The sequence below is a fragment of the Chamaea fasciata genome, unplaced genomic scaffold (genome assembly GCF_029207755.1).
Source record: "Chamaea fasciata isolate MVZ Bird 193981 ecotype frontalis unplaced genomic scaffold, bChaFas1.0.hap1 SCAF_7, whole genome shotgun sequence".
Lineage (NCBI taxonomy): Eukaryota > Metazoa > Chordata > Aves > Passeriformes > Sylviidae > Chamaea > Chamaea fasciata.
The window spans coordinates 11,910,638-11,930,064 of record NW_027094092.1 but is presented as its reverse complement, the minus strand read 5'-3'; the positions used below and the strand labels follow the sequence as shown (position 1 = coordinate 11,930,064).

General features: G+C 46.1%; 1 protein-coding gene across 6 annotated transcripts in view; it reads right to left on the bottom strand.

Moving 5' to 3' along the window:
* Window positions 1-2,060: 2,060 nt before the first annotated feature.
* The window catches only part of LMO1 (LIM domain only 1), a 60,920-nt gene continuing 43,553 nt past the window's right edge, over window positions 2,061-19,427 (bottom strand). For all 6 annotated transcript variants that reach the window (XM_066187574.1, XM_066187573.1, XM_066187569.1 and 3 more), the window contains 3 exons: window positions 17,870-18,083; window positions 7,035-7,160; window positions 2,061-2,510 (listed from right to left, as the gene is read on the bottom strand). In XM_066187574.1, coding sequence (XP_066043671.1) covers window positions 2,405-2,510; window positions 7,035-7,160; window positions 17,870-18,075 — 438 coding nt within the window. In that variant the 5' untranslated portion in view covers window positions 18,076-18,083 and the 3' untranslated portion in view covers window positions 2,061-2,404. The remainder of the gene's footprint in view (window positions 2,511-7,034; window positions 7,161-17,869; window positions 18,084-19,427) is intronic.

Here is a 19,427-nt window from a genome sequence, read left to right as displayed (position 1 = left end):
ACGCTCTTTGGGGCACGGGCTGTGGCAGGTAGGCCTTATCAGCTGTGCAGGCACAGGGAAGAGGGATACAGATGCTGCACAATTTCTCCCTTGTATTTTTTCTTTTTTAAATATAAGACAATTGGATATTTGCTCCACCCCATCCAGCGCTGGGAAGTTGTGTCCTGCCACAGGCTTTCCTCCTATCCACCCAGCCTCCAGCTGGGGCTTTTGCATGAGTCAGCACCATGAAATTCCTCCTTATCACGAATCTTATCAGGTATCAGGGATCAGATCTACAGCAATGGTGACAAATCAAGAGGAATTCCCATCGAAATGTAGCCCCTGCACCCCAGGAGGGGAGCAGCGCCTGCATTTCACAGCAAGGGCAAGTGCAGGGAGGCAGTGGGAAGCCACTGCTCCTGAGTCATGGCCCACGGTGTAACTAAGGTACCTTTCTCTGAAGGACTCAATTTTTAAACTGGTACCAAAACCCTCCTTAAGAATCTGAACTGAAACTGAACAGCCCCTCTGGCTAGTTTGGTGAGTGGTTTTGGTTTGGTTTTACTGCTCCTCTCCTCACCACAGGACAGCAGCCTTGCCCTGCCATTGTGTGCTGAATTACAGCAAATCCCACGGGCAGGCAGGCAGGGAGCCATCAATCCAGAGCACAGGCAGGGGCAGTGGCTGTCTGGCAGCCCATTTCAAAGGAAGGAATTGAAACATTTGGGCAACAAGCTGCTCCTTCCGTAGCCCCAGGGTGGCTGCCTACAATAGCCTCTACAAAAAGAGCATAAACTCTACACTTTCCCAAAAGACAACCTCCCCCCACCACAAGAAGCACTAAAATGGAACAGCAGTTAAAACACCACATATCCATAGGCAGCTATAAATGGCTCTTTAATTGCTATTCCATGTTTATGGGAATAAAAAGGGACGAGGCCACGCATTTTATACTGGGTCTCCCAACCCAAAACATCCGTTTGTGAAGAAAAATCACTCAATCAATCCACGTGTCTGAGGTAGTTCTAGATGACAGGCAATATTTTGAAGCATGCTAAGTGTCTGGTGGTGTTTTGCTTCTTGCTTAGCCATCATTCAGCACAGGTGTACATAAAAGCATTTCATGCAACAGGCAGAGCAGCACCAAGCTGCACTGCACCTGGCATTTGCAATTCAGAGAACACACACAAGCGACCCAGGACCAGCAACCAATTAAGTCACATCAGAAAAAAAAGTACTCGGTGTCTATTTATTAAAGGAAAGGGGGTAAATCTAAGAAAAAGCAAGAAGACAAAATAAATAGAATTGCAGCCATCCTTTACAGCTACTGGTGCACTATATTAAAGTGACACTCACTATACAAAGAAATGTGTTTGATACAGTCCAGTGGGTTGCACATGAATTGCATAACCTTGAAAATCATTGCACAAAGCATCGCAGCAGGAACACAGTTCAGAATTTTTTCTCCAGGTGATGCTTCAAATCTGATCGCTTTTATTGCGTGGGAGGTCAAAGCACCCAGCACGGAGTAAGCAAAAAGGGCTGGGAGCAGGGATCTGCTGCATCAGCACCCGGTCACGTCCCAGCCCTGACATCAGCTCTCATAGCAGCTCTGACCTGGACAAGTGATGCCCCACGGGAAAACCCCACTGCCTAGCAAAGCCTTGAAATTAATATTCTGATCAATGCCCAGGCACCTGTTGGCAGAGCTGCAGGGAGCCTCTTCCTTGCAGCCCAGACTGGAGACACCGGCTCAGCCAGCCAGCAGGAATTCCATGGCAATGCTCGCTCTGAATCCACAAGGAGCCTCTCAGCCAGCAGCTCAGCAGCCTCGGTGGGACCCCACCAGCGATGCCGATGGTTCCCAGCCATCACCTGCCCCCAGCTCATTCCCTCCCACTACACAGGGAAGCAGGTGGTTGGATGGAAGTCTCCACAACCCTGCAGCAGCTTTTCCCCCAGTTATTATGAGACAACCTGTGATCCATGCAGTTTCCAGGGACCTACGTACACATTTGCTCAGCTAAAGCACAAGAAATACAGGCTTTTACCACACGGGGAAGAAACCACAGCAAAGATGACCAGGAAACATTCATAGTTTTTAATTCACACCAGTAATAAAATTGCATTACATTTTTCATAAAATAAATGTTCCAGTTTATATACAGAAAACAGACTGTACAGAGCCCTCCCCCAGACCCCAAAAACTCACAAACATACAGGCAATGCAGTGCTCAGCTAAGCAGGCACAACTGTACATCTAAAATTGTAACTGCTTTGTGTTGGGGGGGAAAAGTACTACAATGTATATAGTCCTCTCTGGACCAAGAATTAAAAAAATATTGCAGGCAAGCTGACAGACGCCCTCGCTGCTCGTGCGGCCAAGCGCCCATCCCACAGTGCTCCAGCGAAGCAGGGGCTGTTATTGAACCTGGGACTCGAAGCTCCCGTTCAGCTGCCCTTCCTCATAGTCCATCTGACACAAGATCATGTTGTTCTTCAGGAAAAATTTGTCTCCCACGCAAAATCTGGAAGGTAAAAAAAAGGATTAGTGGGTGTGAGTATGAGCAGACGCTAGAATGGGGTGAATTTGAGGCAGTTTGGGTCCGAAGGCGACTCTGGTGAGCAAAATTTGATTTCCAGCTCTGCCAGTGCTTCTCCCCTTGCCATCCCAGGGTTTTGCTGCTCCTTTCCCTGGCACATCCATGCTTGGCTCCAGGCCACAGGGAGTAGCTTGGGGAGCAGGTCCCACTCTCTGCAGGGTCCCCACGCCAGCTGCAGGAGGAGGTTGGGAGCAGGTAAGGGATTTGTCCCTGCAGACAAGAGATGTTGGCTCTCCGACCAGGAAATCAAGCGGGCAATATTACACGGAGCCTATTTCAAGTTTTTGCTGGTATCCACATTTCCACAGTTCCCTTGGGTGAAGCAGTATTTACACTAATTTCCAGGCAAGGACTGGCTATTAAGTCCTCCCTCACCCCCTTGTGTACAGTGCTGAACAATAAATAGAAATTTCTCGGTGGCTGGACTCCTAACCTTTATCTTCATTGAGCGAAGGGCACTGCTCTCTATATACCATGTAAATTGTTCTGTTTGTCTTGAAGTTGACAGAGAAGCTTGTGATATTTAACAATTTTATTTGACCATTAAGGTCAAAAAAGTTCCACATATAAAATCGGAGAGGTGTGAATTGACAGCCAATAGCTTTTTCTGCCCTGCCTGCTTGCTCAGGAATCAGAAGCTAATCTTTACTTCTTAAGATAACAAATAATGTTCTCTGCACCCAGTTCAGGTGCTGGTTTTTGTCCATCACACTGGCAGGGCAATGACAGACCAGAGCACAGGCTGCCCCAAGAGCTGAGTCTGAAATCAGCCCCAGGTCCCTGAAGCAGAGAGACACCCTGGGTCAGGCACTGTGCCTCAAGGCAGCTCTGCACTGAGAGGAAGGGGTAGGTACCAGCCTCTGACCAGGCCAGATATCTACAGGGCCTTGAAGCAAGATCACTGGAGGTGACCCCATCCTCAGGAGACTTAGCAGACCTCAAATGCCCATTTCCCCTGCTCCCAGGCAGAGCTCTGGCACTGCCTACCCCTTGTCTAAAGTACTTTCATCACTGTAACTCAGGGCAGCTTCAGGCAGAGCCTCTCCATAAAATGGAGTATTTTCTGCTAAAAGAACAGGATTGATAATTTTAGACCTCCTTTATATGCCCAGCACAGGCACAAGTTTTCTCCAACTGGACACCTGCAAATAAGCTGATTAATTTGCCAAGTTGGTACAGAGAGAACTGGGCATTGGTTCACACTTTACAGGATTTCATTGAAGACCTTCTATCTTCTTCCCTCTGTAGCACATGCTCTCGTAGTTCTGAAATTCAACCTTTTCTGTATATTAAAAAGATAAAGATTATTCCTAATTTCAATTAACAGCTTTTATGGTAAAAACTGTACTGCACACACTCTCCTTAACACCACCTTCCCCAGGAGCAGGTTTACTCATAATAAATAACAGACATAGCTGCTTGCTTTTCACTACCTATCCCCACCTTAAGTGCCATATAAATCTCCAAGAAGAGAAATGCAAAAATTACTATTGCCACCAGCATCGTCAACAGCTGCCTCTTTCTAAACCTGGTTTTGGGTGTAGATGAGCCAAAGGAGGAGCTGGAAAATTTGGGAGTTGGGAGGTGTAGGGGTGCGTAGAAGGGAACTGAAATGCTCTACAGGGGTACCCCAGTGTGACCTGAAGTTTTGGAAGAAGGGTTTGATTCACTGGAAAGGCAACTGTTTCTACCTGCCAGTCCTGCAAAGCCACCAGTAAACTGGGATCTCCTCAGCTGATGCATCACAACTGGAGACAGATGATTTAACAGGATGACCTCAGGCCCAGTCTCACACTGCCAGCCCCCATGCTCGGAGCAGGGATGTTGCAGAACCCATCTCTGACCGATCAATTTCCAGCCAGCAGCAGTGAGAAATAGGTGCTGAACCTACTCTGCCATTTCTTAAGAGCGATTTTCTTCCGAGCAAACCCACACTTCAGATAATGGCAAGAGAAGCAGCTGGATTTCCTGCAACCCTTGTAACACTGACCTCTCAGCCAGTTATAGCAGTGACCAGATTTTATTCAGCACCACGATGACCATGACAACTTTAGAGCAGTTTAAGGCATGGTAGGCTGAGTGGTAATGCAGGGCTTGATGCAAAACTGATGTTTCAGGGAATGAAAGTAATGAAAACATTGCACACGCGGTAAAAAAATTAGAGATTTTGCTGTGATAGATTTAGCACTCTATACAGAGTCCAGCTATAGAAGGACAAGCAAACTGGAAGAGACTTAATGAAAGGTCTTCATCATCAAATCTTTTCAGAGCTGAAGAACAAGACAGGGTTTCAGGTAAGGTTTCCAATTCAGACCCGGAACTGGCATCCACCTCTGCAACTTTGACTTTAGGGTTACTTAATCTCACTGTTCTCAGCTCAGCATCCAGTGCCGTCTCTTACGGGATCACTTCCATTCTGGCCTTTCAAGACCAAATCTATACAGAATAAGTCATAAAAACTTGGTAGCCTTCTGACCTCAGCCAAAAGTAAGAATCTACACATAGCCCACCTTTCAGAACAACTCAGCCTCTTCGCAAACTGAGCAAATCCCTTGTGCATCACAGCAGAACTCTGCCAGAATGGGGGGATTACCTGCACTCTCCTGCCGGGCAGTGACAGCCCTGGAGGTTGTCTGAAGGACAGAGTGGGACCACACTGGCAATTGAAGAGGGAAGGGAGGGAGAGACGTCCTTTGGAGCCTTTGAAATAAAGGGTGAATTTGAAAAGAAATTGCTGAAAATGAAAAGTAGGCAGCACTAGGATTTTGTGGGAAAGAAGAGGGGTGAAGTAGTGGTTTGATGAGAGATACTCAGACTGCAGATTCCAAGGCCAACCAGCACTCCCGACTGTGCAGCCCGGGGCTGCCTGAAGGGACATTTAGAATGCTCCAGCCCCAGGTTCGGCGTGGAGTTTGGGAGCAACCCTCTCCTGCCCAGGAATCATCAGGAGGCTGAAAAGAGCTGATGCTGAGGGCTGAGCCCGGCAGCACCCGCAACATTCCCGACTCGGGAGACAAATCCCAGAACCGACCGGTGATTGCAGCAGTGTAGAAGGAGCATCTCGGGGTACGAGGTGGGGTCAGCTCTGTGTTCAAGAGTCACAAAACAAGACCGGGCAACTGGAAGATCCCGCGTGGCTCCCGCCGAGAGCCCAAGGCCAGGAGCCACTAGATGTCACTGCCGCCCCGGCACTGCCACCGCGCCCGTGCAGGCGACAGCATTGAAGGGACTTCTGTACCCCGAATAAACACCGCCAGCAAGCCAGAGAGTAAAGCCACCCCATTCCTCTCCTCCGGCACCAACCAGCTGACACCAAATTCATCTCTAGGGCTGAGCCACTGCCGGAGGGGGGCGGGGAGGGGGCAGAACTGGACAGGATCTCCCAAGCTGAGGGGGAAGCTGGCAGGGGTTGGCATTCACACACAGGTATGGTGGCTGCTTCATGAGAGATCCCACTGTGACTCTTTTCTTGAGGGAGCAAGGAATGTTTAAGTCAGGATTTTAGCTTGACTTTTACAGAATTGTGTTTTCCATCTTCTCACAGGTTTTTTCATCTCTCTCACACTTTCCCATGGGATGAGGCATGGCATCCTAGTTTCATCTCTGGGAAACACAACCACAGATCCAGAACAGGAACACCAGCACAGCCCTTGGACAGTCACTACAGCCTAAGCAAGCAGTTAAGAACTGCAAGCACTTCCAGATCTATCTTAGACAAGGATGGACAGATAGATGCCTCAGAAGGTGACACAGTATCACATCCAGTTCTGTGGACTTCCATTCTGCCTATGATGATCAACAAACATGGTACTGAGAAGATTTCTCACAGCCCTCCGAAACTCAACTGGCTACAGGTAGTTCAAATGACAAGACTGTACATGGCCCTTTATTATACTCCCTGATGTCTGTCTTCCACCCAGCAGAAATACATAAGCCCCACTCAAAATTATACTACCAAGATCCCCTATTAATCACACAACAACGAAAGGGATTTGTTCCTAGTGGTGGAAAGGGGTTAGCCAGAGTATTTTTCTCCTTCCTGTCCCTTCTCTTTATCCTTCTTTTCCACCCCCAGTTTTGAGCGTGTCAGAAACGTGATTTAAGCGAGATAACGTCAGTTTGCCAGAGGAGGTCCATTCTCCATCATCTGCCTTCTGCAAAGAGGGCAGCTCCTGAAAGGACGCTGGAGCAGTTTGTTTTATTCAGCAGCAGCTGTACAGTCTGTGTCTGTGTCCTCCCCCTTGCCCCTTCAACTCCCACCAGCTCCAAGGGGATTTGCAGTAAAAGGGCTACAGGTACTTACACGCATCCCCCAGGTCAGCCTGGCAACCCAGGCCCAGCCCTGCCACCAGGCTGTGTGCCCCAGACAGGCAGCGTGCATCCAACATTTCCCCTGTTTCACGGGCAAAGGTATAAATTAGTTTGTGTGTACAATAACTGTGTCCTCACCGCTGGTTGCAGAGCTGACAGGCAAAGCAGTCCAAATGGTAAACATTATCTCTGGCCCTCATCACCATCTCAAAGGCAGGGATCAGTTTACTGCAGGCAGCACAATTCCCGGTGGTACCAAAGAGCCTGCCAAAGAAGCACAATCATTAGAAGCCATTTTAATTAAATGGTGGAAGGACTAATTAAGTGTAATTAGCAGTATCAAATACTGTATTGCACCAATAAATAGAAGTTGCAGTCTCCATTTCACTGACCAACCAGCGTGCGGGAACTTGGGATAAAACTGCCTGGTGAGCAGGCTCCGATCGTCGAGATGAAACTTCATTTGGTTTGTGAGCCTAGGGCTAATTTGCTGTCTAATGGAGAAAAGCATTAAACACTTAGAGCACTATTCTGGGGCTCACGAAATTTCAGTCAAAAACTATCTGCCTCCCTGCAGCAGTGGGGTAGGTGTTGGGAGCTGCCCGTCCTGCTCCACATGCGCTTGCTGCGCTTGGCTGCAGCCTGGCGGAGGGGCAGCCTGGCAGCGGGACACAGGAGTCCTGCAAACTTTGCCAATCCTGGCAGGCAGCGCTGTAACAGAGCTCAGGAAGAACCTCACTTACCTGCAGCTTAAAAAGAAAAAGCACGACTTCTCTCGCAATGAGCGCACAGCATCTCACCAGGCATCTCAGAGAGCAAGCCCTCCTCGCTGGCTGTGCCCCCTCCTGCTGCCTCCCCGGCCCTCCCGGGAGCCGGCTAAGCCCTTCCACGGCGGCCTGAACAGCATGCTCAGCCGTTCCACTTCAGCTCCCCGCCCCTCCAGGACAGCCCAAAGCACTGGAAGCTTTGCCATTTTCATCTTGGCTTTCACTATCTGTCTCCCCAGATGTCTGCTGCCGTTGCAGCTCCTGCCGGGGGACTCAAGCAAGGCTGCGGCCTCCTTCCCGCGGCCCCCTTGCCCGAGGTGTCCCTGCAGACCCTGTGTGTGCCAGGGGCACCGAGCCACGGGCTGACAGAACCAAGGTTCACCCCGTGGTCACATCTGGTTAGTCACTTTGCCTAGAAGATGATGAAAAATGGTATTTCGGGGGTGATGAGCCTCAAGATGTAGGATGCCTGCTGGCCATTAGCTCTGTGCACGCAACGCGCTGCTGCCCGCAGACAGACCTGGGCTCAGGGTTTGTTTCGAGCCATCGGTTCTGGCTGATTCCACAACACGCAGATGAGAAGCATCAGGAAAATCTATAACCAATTTCTAAACCTGCAATTTGCCAGGCTAATCAATACTAATTATTACTGGCCAGTAATTGTGAATTAAAACACCCAGCAGTGTTACAGAAACCTTCACACAACTCTCCCACCCTCCTACAGTGCTGTGCTCCCGAAGTCAGCTCGCTCTCCAGCTGTAAGAAAGCCCACCCTTATTTTGCTTTAGAAGTGGTATCAGTGGTCTTTCATTAGGCCTGGCTGGAAAATCCCAGGCCTTCCTATGAGGAAATAGCACTATGTTTTCCCTGAGAGCTAAACCACACAAACCAAAACAGAAACACACTCATGCAGCACAGAAAATCCGCAAAGGGAGTACCGAAATTTCTTCCCCCGTGATTCCATCATGTGAAGGCTGAAAGGCAGAGCGAAATCCCAGCTGTATAATTTGCACCAGCAAAAGGCAGTCCCTTTCTCCCTGCAAGCGGACCCCTCTTGCTCCTGCCCCCACAGGCAGGCAAGGCAGGGGAGGCAGTTGGGCACGGGCCTCGGCTGCCTAACGCCAGCAGACCGGACTGGAAAAATGCGGCACTGAAAAGCATCCAGGTCTCCACCCTGGAACGCCCTGGCTCCCATTCAGCACCCACTCACAAATCAAGCTGTTACTCCAGACATCCCTCCCTTCCTCAGCCTAGCTGCCCCTTTCCACTTGGGCACAGCAAACCTGACAGCTTTTGCCAGGATTTTCCCATTTCCCACAAAACCAGGCATCCGTTTTTTGAGTACCCAAGTCACAGCAAACTCAAAAAAATGAGTCAAATGCATTAGGCAGGGAAACTGGGAGGTTAATCCTAGATTTGCTCTGTGCCCAGCACTGCTACATGCACAAGTATAAAATATCCATTATTCATTAGCATCGCAGTTGTGTGGAGCTCAATCTAGATTAAACAAAATAAAGGGGCCCCAGACAGCACCATTTGCATTGTTAAGCAGGTGCTTTTCTTCAGCCTTCAAATAGGAGACTTTTCTAAATGGAAATGATGGGGAAATTTGGACAGATGTTCACTTAACTATTTAAACAGTTAGCTTAAGAAACATGAAAAATGTATTTGGCATCGTATTCACCTGTCTCCTTTCAGGGGTTTTGGGGGTAAACCAATTGTTAAACAGCTTTGACTGTTTGCATAAGAACTGAAGCTTATGTTCTGTCCAGCTGAAATTGTGTTGCCTTCTAATGGCTACATAACGTGGCTTCCAGCGAGTCAGCGTGCTAATCTTTGTCTCTTCTATCAAGTTTCACAGTCCTCCATACCCTCCCTTTCCCAACAGATGAACATTTCACACTTATTCTAGCACCTCCCAGTTTTAATCTGCTTTTCGGGGAGTGATTTAGAGCCCCATGTATTCACCATGTTTCTAAAAATACGCTGTAACTTGTAGCGCGAACATGACTTTTTTTTTAATCTGTTGGAAGAAAACAATAAATGAACAGAGCCTTTTGCCTTTTTTTTTTGTTTGCTCGCAGAAAACCTGCCACCTCTGATATCTCCTGATCCAGAAGCTACTTGAGCTGAAACTTCCTGAATTGGGGAGCTTAACACTATCGGAAGGACGGAGAGAAGATACGGTGCAGGAGGAAAAACCTTCTGCCCCAAGCCCCATCTGTGGTTAAATTTACAATAACCCCACATGAACAAACTGATCTGCATTCTGTCCCCCAGACACCTTCGTAACAGATGCAATACTCTCCCATACATTCACACACATGAAGTTGAAGCGCATTACAAAAATCTATCAGAAGACGTTTAGCCTCTGCTTACCAGCTCGGAGCCATTGGCATAAAAGAAGCTGGAAATACAGAAAGTTCTCAATGTGGGGTTGTTCTGCTTCTTCTGAAAAACCCTATTTATTCCCTTCCCTTTGAAGTTAAAAGACAACAATTTTTAAGCACAGATTTATTCCCCTTTATGTAACAGGAAGAGCCAGCCAGCTTGTAAATAAGCATAGACTATGCAGATTTAAAATTTAGCACAATTAAACTTTTACCCTGTGGTAGTAATTATGTTTAATGGCTCTTAGCCTGAACTTAACCATGTCTATTGTTGTCAGCCAGTCTAAAAGCAGAAGTTTGTCCAAGGACAATTTTCTGTAGTTTATGGGCACACTAAAAACCCCGCCATGCCCTGTTCTCATTGGCCATTGATGTCAGTGTGTATAGTAAAAATTAAGGCTAATTGGCATAGAGGAGCAGCCCTGAATGCAAATGAATTAATGGGAAAAGAAGGGAGCACTCCTAGAAGCAGTAGGCAACTGTCAAAGGATGGGTTTTATGTAGTCTTGTCTGGGCTAAAGAGCAGTCTTGTGCGTGGTGATCCAGACCTCAACAACTCTGTGACTACACCTCAAATTAATTAAAACCATAGTAATGTCACAGCACCCTTCAGGGTGGGGTTTTTTTTTTTTGGGGGGGGGGGGGGAGGGAAGGAAGAATGGTAAAGGGTTCTTACTGTGGGGAAAACAGCAAGAAACTTCTCATATGAAAACGTTAAGTTTAGCACCTTTTAACAGATTTTTCATTCAACCAAGATGTTCAGGGGGGCTAAACTGAGAACCTGTTTGCCTATTTCTGTCTCCACTAGGAGCAACAATCTGGTTTAGTCATTCCTACAAGGAGAGAGTCCCCATTTCTTCTCGCCCCCTCTAGCCTGGTGTCTGACTAGATAGCAGCTTGCAATCAAAAAAGAAGGAGAAAATCTTCCCCCTGCAGAAAGAGGAAAAATTTTGGAGCAGTTGACTTCATAGGAGACAAAAAAAGAGGAAGCAGGACAGGCACATAAAAATAATGAATGGTACAGAAAGGAAAGGTTGGCAATGTCAATTGGATTTTTTAAACACAAGAACAAAACAAGTTCAAAATTCAAACAGTTGAGTGGAGACTGATAACTCTCCCCCCAAAAAAGGTTTTGTCAACATTGAAAGATAAGAATTATGAACTGAAGGAGGACAAAACACTTACCTACAGATAAATATCTACATTTGTAGAAATTATGTACAACTGCATATTTTTCTAAATATTTATATATCCAGTTTATCTGGATATACAAGTTTTAGAAGAGCTATGGAACTCCATGCTCATATCCTCCCCAGCCAGAAGGTGAAATAGTTTTTCCCACACACCTTCTCTATTCACTTGCTGCTGTTTATTTCTTAGTTTCATCAGGGCCTGCTGTAGAACAAGACTTGCTTTATGTACCTGAAATCCATCCTCATGAAAAGAAATGGTTTTGCCCCTACCTTTTGTAGCAAACCAACAACTGGTTTTCAGTGAGGGTAGCTCTTAAACACTACAATCAGTATCTTTCCCATCTGTGGATATTGGAAATATGCTGAGCTACAAGTGTGATTTGAGTGGAGTATTGAATATATAAATAAATGCAGGGAAAACCGGAACATCACTTAAAAAGATAAAAAGAACAAGCTTAAAAGCAACTTCAGACAACTTTGCTCTAATCAGCTTTTGTGCAATACTAGGGAAAGCCTTGGTGATAGGAGATTCAGCATGGTAAATACATATTAGCTGGTGCACCCTCCTACCCAGGACACCGTTGTCAGTGCTGCAGTGGGAAGTCATGTCAGCTGAAGGAAAGGAAATGCATTTTGATACTAATGAAGTTGGTCAAGCTGTCCTCTCATGAAGCCTTCAAGTTCAATCCCCAAGAATTTACATCTTGCATGCCAAAGGGTTTGGCATTCAAGGACAGCATAGCAGGGGGAGTTGAATCAGTACAAGACAGCCCCTGGCCAAGTGACCGCACTGTTTTGGAGATTACTGGGCCTGAACTTCAAGGTTGCTCAAGGGGGTCTGTTTTCACTTGAAGGACACATCTGAATGTTCACTTATTTTCACTCCTTCGGCCTGTCCCTCCATATTTACAGAGGGGTTGGGCCCATGAGCAGGTAGAAATCCAAGCCCTCCTCCCCTGCCCCATCCTGTCCCATGGTATGAAACTGAAACTGCTGACCTTAAACCCATCCTTGCTCTGGCACTGCTGAACACAAGTGTATCAACGTCCTCTTAGGAGAGTTTACATACAGCAGTCAGAAAACTGCAAAGCTGAAAGTGCTAGAGGCATGCTAGTCTACCACAGCCAGGCAGAGTTACTCCCCATTGGTTTTCCTCCTCAGCGAGAAGTTGTGAAGATGAAAAAAAAAGGGCAAAAAACAAACAAAGAAACCAAGTATAGGCATAAGCTGTGAGCAAGTCCTGGACCAGCTACTGCAGGGGGGGAGAAAAAATCTGTACTTTAATATCACAAAGCACAGCAATGTTGCCAAGACACATTGTATTTTGAGCCTAATTAATCCCCCTTAATCTGTACAGACACTAAGTGTAGAAGTGAGGGTTGTCCTATGCAGCATGCAAGATGCTCCTATTGCGAGGCAAAAGCAGCACTTAAGCTTAGTGACGTTTTTAGGCTCTGAGCAGACACCGTGCGTTCAGCCACACTGCATTTATACCTCCTTCCCACACTAAACGAGTCCCTTGAAAATCCGGCAGGGCATGCTCTCGGTGCATACATGCACACTGTGCTTCTCTGGAGGGAAAAAATACCCCAAATTCTCTCCTTCCTGCTTCAAAGGTGCTGCAGCTTCTGTAGGTTAAAGCCACATTCAGAGAATTAGTGATGTCTTGGGGAGATTAACTTGAATTCCGCCTGTTGGGGCACACACATCTCAGTTCCCAAAGGCTTGTTCACACACAGCCAGCCACGGTTTAGTGGTTTGGCTCAGGGCTGTTGTCACTGATTTGGGGAAGGCCACCAGAAGAAGAGAATTTGTCCACATGCTCCTGTGCCAACACAGCAGGGCACCCATATCTGTGCTCTTATCCCACAAGAAAATTAAACCCTATGTGTATGTGCCAGATATAGAACACTTCACCTAAAGGGCTCCTGAAAGCGATTCACTGACAGAATTAATGCCCAGGGGCATTTGGAGTAGAGCAAAAACCCCAGGACTTGGCATCTGAGTTGTTTGAAGTGAGAGCTGCCAAGAGTGGAGTTCATGCCTCCATGATACAGACAGTGCCGAGGGGTGATGGGATGGCAGTCCTGCCAGGAGGTCCCCGTCCCTCAGGTGGGATGCAGAGGGCTGCTCTGCTCCCTGGATGCACCAACACCAGGTGCAGAGTGATGCCATGTCCAGTTTGCAGCCCCGATCCAAACAGGTGGGAAAGTGGGTGAAAAGAACTGCCATGAAACCCACTGGGAACAGCGTCAGGGTTTCCCGGAAAGCCAGTCTCTTTTACCGATACACCAGCATTTTTAAATGCAGGTTTTGAGCTTTCTTTGGAGTCTAATTAAGGCCCCCATCAGTTTACATGATGAAAAACTTTCCCAACGCCAGCATATCAAACAGGCAGAAGCAACAGTTCTGCTCCTCTCAAAGCAAGCCCGACTCGCCTTTGCTCGTGTGAGGGCACCATGCTGAGTAAAAAGGAAAAATCACGTTCTTCATCAGCACTTCACAGTGAAATTTAAGTTGTCAGCTCCTCACGGGAAATCCTGATGCAACACCCAGCCCGTCCCTGTGAAGCGGAGCTTGGTGAATGTTTAATTATGCCTCGGAACAAACACACTTCGCTGCGTGGGGGCTGCAAGGAGCCATCTGAGCCTGCATGCTAAGCTGCTCTGTCCCAGAAGCAGTTCCTTCAATAGCATTTGCTTATCAAAAATAATTAGAGGTAGGAATGCTGGAACTGCGATTATGAAACAAATGGTAAATCTATTTGCCGAGATGAAATGTATTGAAAGATACATCGAGACACAGCTGGAGACTGAGGTGATACCACAAGGATAACAACTCCAGATCCAATTTCATCTTTCATGATTAAAAAATGAGCAAGAAAGTGTTTTATGAAAAGTGAAGGTTAACAAATGTTCCTTCACAAGCAATGACGACAGTTTATCTTTTGAAACAAATGATCAGGCTAGGGTCTGCTCAAAGCTCCTGGAACACATTGGAAAGATTCCTGCTGAAAACCCACTGAGGATCAGCACACACGGCTGGCAGCCCACTGTGCTCCCAGTGCCTGGGACAAAGCCAGCTCCAAAGGAATGCTGCCAGAGCAGGGAAGGACCTGGCACTGCTCCTGTCCTGACCCTCTGCCACAAGTCCATCCCTAGCCCCAATCCCTGCTCATCATGGCTCATCAACACCTGCCCTTAGGAGGGGTGGTACAGGGGCATCCTCGAGCTGCAAATTGCCAGCAAAATATTCCAGGAGCCCTCTGACCGAATCCCTCTGACTTTTCTTCCGGTAAAGTACTTCCTTTATGATGCAACTACAGTGTGAAGTACGAAAAGTTATTTTTAGGAACGAATTCTCCTAAATTCCACTAGTAGACCAAACACTGTGAACCATTTAACAAGGAAGAAAAAATGTGGATAGAGACTCTAAAAGTATTAATGTGAAGGAATTCTATAATGATGGGAATGGTTAATTCTCCGAAAAGAAAAATTCAAATTACCAGGAGGGAACAGACAGTAGAGAAGATTGTGATGGCAACTTTAGCTTCTTCTATTAATAGACCTAATAGTTAAAATTGAGGGAGAAAGAAATATTGTGTGTAAAGCCAACACAAGATGTTTTAAAGTAAAAAAATTGCATTATATTTCTATAAATATGGGACTGCATAGCAATGTCCTTATTCCTGTCCTGGGAGCCTGAAAGAGTTCCTTAGCATCAGGGGAACAGAACCCAGGAGTTCAGCAGAACCCCTCAAAAAACCCCAGTATAAACTAAATTCACTTATTTGTAAGAATGCAAGCTGTGATAGCTGTAAAGCTGCCTAAACAGCTGAAGGCTAATTAACAACCCTGTTACAGAATTAATGTTATTCCTTCCTAGCTGAGTCTTCGTCAAATTTCCCAGAATATGACAATTCTACCGTTCTTCCCAACAAAAACCAGTCAAAGCTCTAACACCTAAAATTCAGATAAAGGGAAAATATTTCATGTAAAGGCCACATAAGTCTTCACAGTTTAACCATGTGGCACAAATAGCAACAGATTTCCCCCTTGTCAGGACAGGAACAATTCCAACCTGAAAAAGGGAGACAGAGGTGTTACAAGACACCTTTCAGGCCAGAAGTTTGTTCCAGAGACCACGTTTAACTGGTGCTGTGACAGAAGCTGCATGGCCATGGTCAAACACAAGTCCCAACGTGTTGCCTTCCGTGGTTCATGAATTGCCCTCTCTTCACAAAGCTGGGACGTGGACCACTTCCTGTAGTCTGCAATGCCTGGCTTCTTTTCCTTCTCCAGCACAGGTTTCTGGTGTCACCCAGAAAACTCACATCATCTAGGGGCCAGTGGGAAAATCACAGATTAAGCTTTTCCACCTCGAAGCAGCATTCTCAGGATAAACCAAGGAAAGAAAGTGCTCTACAACTCCAGTGACAAAAAGGTCCTTCTAAACCAAACAGCATCAATACTGCTGTCCTTTGGCACTTTAACATGTCTGATTTGATGCCACACATTATTTTTGTTATGAAACTAAAATAAACCAAAATCAATACAGTGCTTATTAAATGGACAAAACATGGGGTAGCTCATAGGTCTCAAAAAGCAAATGTAAATTGGAAACACTGTCCAGCTCAGTATTTCTAGCAGGGTTCTGCAACATATAGAATAAAGCTGAATATCTGTCTTCAGGGTCAAATTAAAAAAAAAAAAAATCACAAACACAACATTTTTTCAAGACCAAAAATGATGAAGTCGAGTGATAAATAATGAAGTGAAGGATGACAGATGGAGAGACCTGGATCACTTGGCAAGCTGGGTGCAAACAAGATAAAGAAAAGATAATGCATAAACAAGATAAAGTACAAACAAATACTTCAGAAAATAATGCAGCTGTTCTTCCTGGGAAGAAAAACTATTCCTGGAAGTAGCTCTCCTGAGAGACTTTGGGGGTCCTTGTGGTAGTATATAGCATGACCCAATTGTGATACTGTGATAAAAGGCTTCCTCAAAAAGGGAAGATCAAGAACTGAAATATTCTTCACCGACACATCAGAATTATGTCCACAACACAGAAAGAGTACAGCTGAGCTGAAGAACCAAAATGCTAATTTGGGGGTGGAAATCTCTGTGTTGAATTTGAACTTTCCAGAGCTCATTTTTTTTAGCTTGCCACAGACAGGGTTAAGGATGCTTCCAGAGCAAGTGACTTGTGACATTAATAAATACTCAGATTTAAGGAAGGTACAAAACTTATTTCATTTTAGTGAAGTTAGTTAACTCTTTCCTCTTCACACCCTTTCCATTTCTCCAAAAGCTGCTTACCTTGTCTTTTCCACCTTACCCAAGCTCCTCCTTCCTCACTTAGATTTTGGGGACGCACCCCATTTAACAGATGTGGAGCTGCAAGTGCTGCCTGTGCGGCAGAATTTCAGCTGGGATATTTCATGTGTGCCCCAAAGAGTTTCAGCTCTAAAAGCCTCCTGTGGGCAGGATGCTCTTGTGCACTGCTGGGCGGAAGGGCAAGGTGACAGCTCCCACATGGCAGCTGATAGACCCAGTCCTTCTGTCTGGCTCAGCACTTAATCTCTCCTCTTTAGAAGGAGAAACTTGTTTGTTCAAGTTTACTAAGAAAATATTGACCGAAGACTTTCAGAAATATGTTTTACATTGAAACATACGAAGCATCTGAGCACTGACACTAATCTAGGCAGCCCCTGAACACTGCAAGGTTAGAAGGCATTTTACATCCCTATCTTACAACAGCATGTTGGGTTTGTTTTGCTTCAGATGTTTTGCTGGTTGAGCTTGCCTGGGAAATGCTATCAGTGCTTGAGGAAAAATAAAAGAAAACATACACATTAGCTGGAGATTAAGTACATTCTTCCAAAGGAAAAACAAAGCAAAACTCAGAGTGTTTTGCAGTGTGACCCTCATAATAATGTTTGCATTAGGCCTGCTGTCTTATTAATATTCATTTATGTGTGCATAAAGTATTTTGCACAAAACCCCCATACACACCAGGCAAAAAATCCCATGTGTTGTTATGTATTGCAGACACACACTGACAGACTGGTTCTAACTGCGAGCTAGTGATGGTCTCTGCTGATTTCCTCAGACAGAAATATTTTTTGAAGTTGATTTGTAATTTTTGAGTTTTGCTCTGTTTAGTTAGGGAAGAGACAAGAGTCCCTTGAGATGAACCTTACTCAAGACTAGAAGTCTGTCTAAAAGCTATGACTGAAAAAGAAAAGGTAAAGGTTTGGTCAGGTCTCAGTCAATATGCAGAAGTATAGCATCAGATATATGCAAGGAGAATTAAGATTTTTTTTTTCCTAATTTACTCAGCAAGCAAAGTTTGTTCTTCTTGATACATAATAATAATAAAAACTCACGACCTCTGCCTTGTATCTTCACCTAAAACCAGGATTTCACCTCCCAGACTATAAAATATGCAAATTAGGGCAAATAAAAAGCCCCGCTTAGACTGTGGAAGAAACTCCAGTCTCTTCTGGGCAGGGCTGGCCATGCACAAGCACACACTTTCACATTTTTAGGAAGCCAGGCAGCCGGCAGCACGCTGAGAGGCTTCGGGAAGAGCCTGCAGTATGTCCCTCTATTTACCTCAGGTAATCTCTGCGGCAGAGAATGAGATTTGCTTTTGTGTAAAGAGTTGATCCAACCTCTCCAAGACGACAGTCACAGCAGGCACACTTTAGACAGTCTTCATGCCAATACTTATCCAGAGCCTTCAGCAGGTAGCGGTCCTTGATCTTGCGGTTGCAGCCGGCGCAGCCCTTCTGCTTCCCTTTGGGTTGTACGGATAGCATCGGCACACCTGCAAGGCAAGCACAGCACTTCCTTTAGGGGACATCCAAGCAGCTCGGGCAGGCTGCTGGCATTGGGGGCACATCTGGGAGCAAACACTGCTGCTGCTGCCATTACAAGGAGCTCACGCTGCGTGGGGCTGACAGTCAAAGGAATCCTAACTTCACTCGCTGTCACAGGCTAAGAGGGAATGGGACACTTGCAGGAACGCAGCCTTTTTTTCCCTAAGGGTAGGACTGACACAACACACTAGACTCTTTCCAACCAACACCTTGCAGCAGAATAAACTGGCTGAAATTTCAACATTTATTTTTCCCCTCATTACTTGTACCCTTGTGTTGTTAATTACCTGCCACAGGAAATTAAAAAGAGCAGAAAGGCCATCACTGTATATAGCCCCTGGTCCAGCATCTTGGCTGAATCGGGTTTGATGGGGAAGGGAGAGGAGTGGCTATAAAAAGATGTGGTATGCCACTGTTATTCCTCTCTTGTGAATCCTGTGGATGACAGAGGCCTGACTGAAAGCTAGAGCAGGCCAGGCACGGCTCCAAAATAAATCTGATTCAAAAGCCCTTGAGGACTGCTGAGAATAACCCCACCAGTGCCCCTCTGCCACCAGTGAAGCCACATTCCTTAAGCAAAGCAGAGCTTTCCTCCTCCTCTTGTATCACTGGAGAACGTAGCAAAAAGCCAGGAGTTTCATCCTTCCTGGAAACCCCTGCTGGGACAGGCATGAGATAGCTGGGTATATCGTTTTCTCCAAGCACCCAATGCCTGCCATGGTGAACAGTGTGATACTCGTCACCCCTCTCAGTTTAAGAGCCAGGCATAAAAGGACTTTATGGAATCAATAGGCAAGGTGGAAAAATAAACAAGGATTGTACTTTGGGTGAGCGACAGGACAGGAGATGATGAAAGAAGAAATTAACTCGCTGAGATGCCAGAATTCCATTTGCTCTAGAGTCTTGATTCAATTTGTTATGATTTTTATTTTTCCTGGTGTCAATCACTAAAAATGACAATGCTGGGCCTGGAACAAGTACACTGTGGGCTTAACCAAAACAGAGATGATGAGAAGGGACACTCTGGCACAGCAGCAGGTGTCACTGGTTATATACTCTTACACAAAGTTAATCCACCCTTTCTGTAGGAAGCGCCGAATGTCCCAGAAAGCAGCAGCTTGATAATAGAATTATTAACAGTCCCTTAACCAGAGAGGACCGAGCCAGTGCCACCGCAGTAAGTGACATTTGCTGCTTTCCTTAAAAGCCAGCGTGACCTGAGAGTGCCTAATGGTCAGCACATGTAAACCCACCACTCCCACAGTAATAATTGCTTTGTCAGAGCCTCGAGC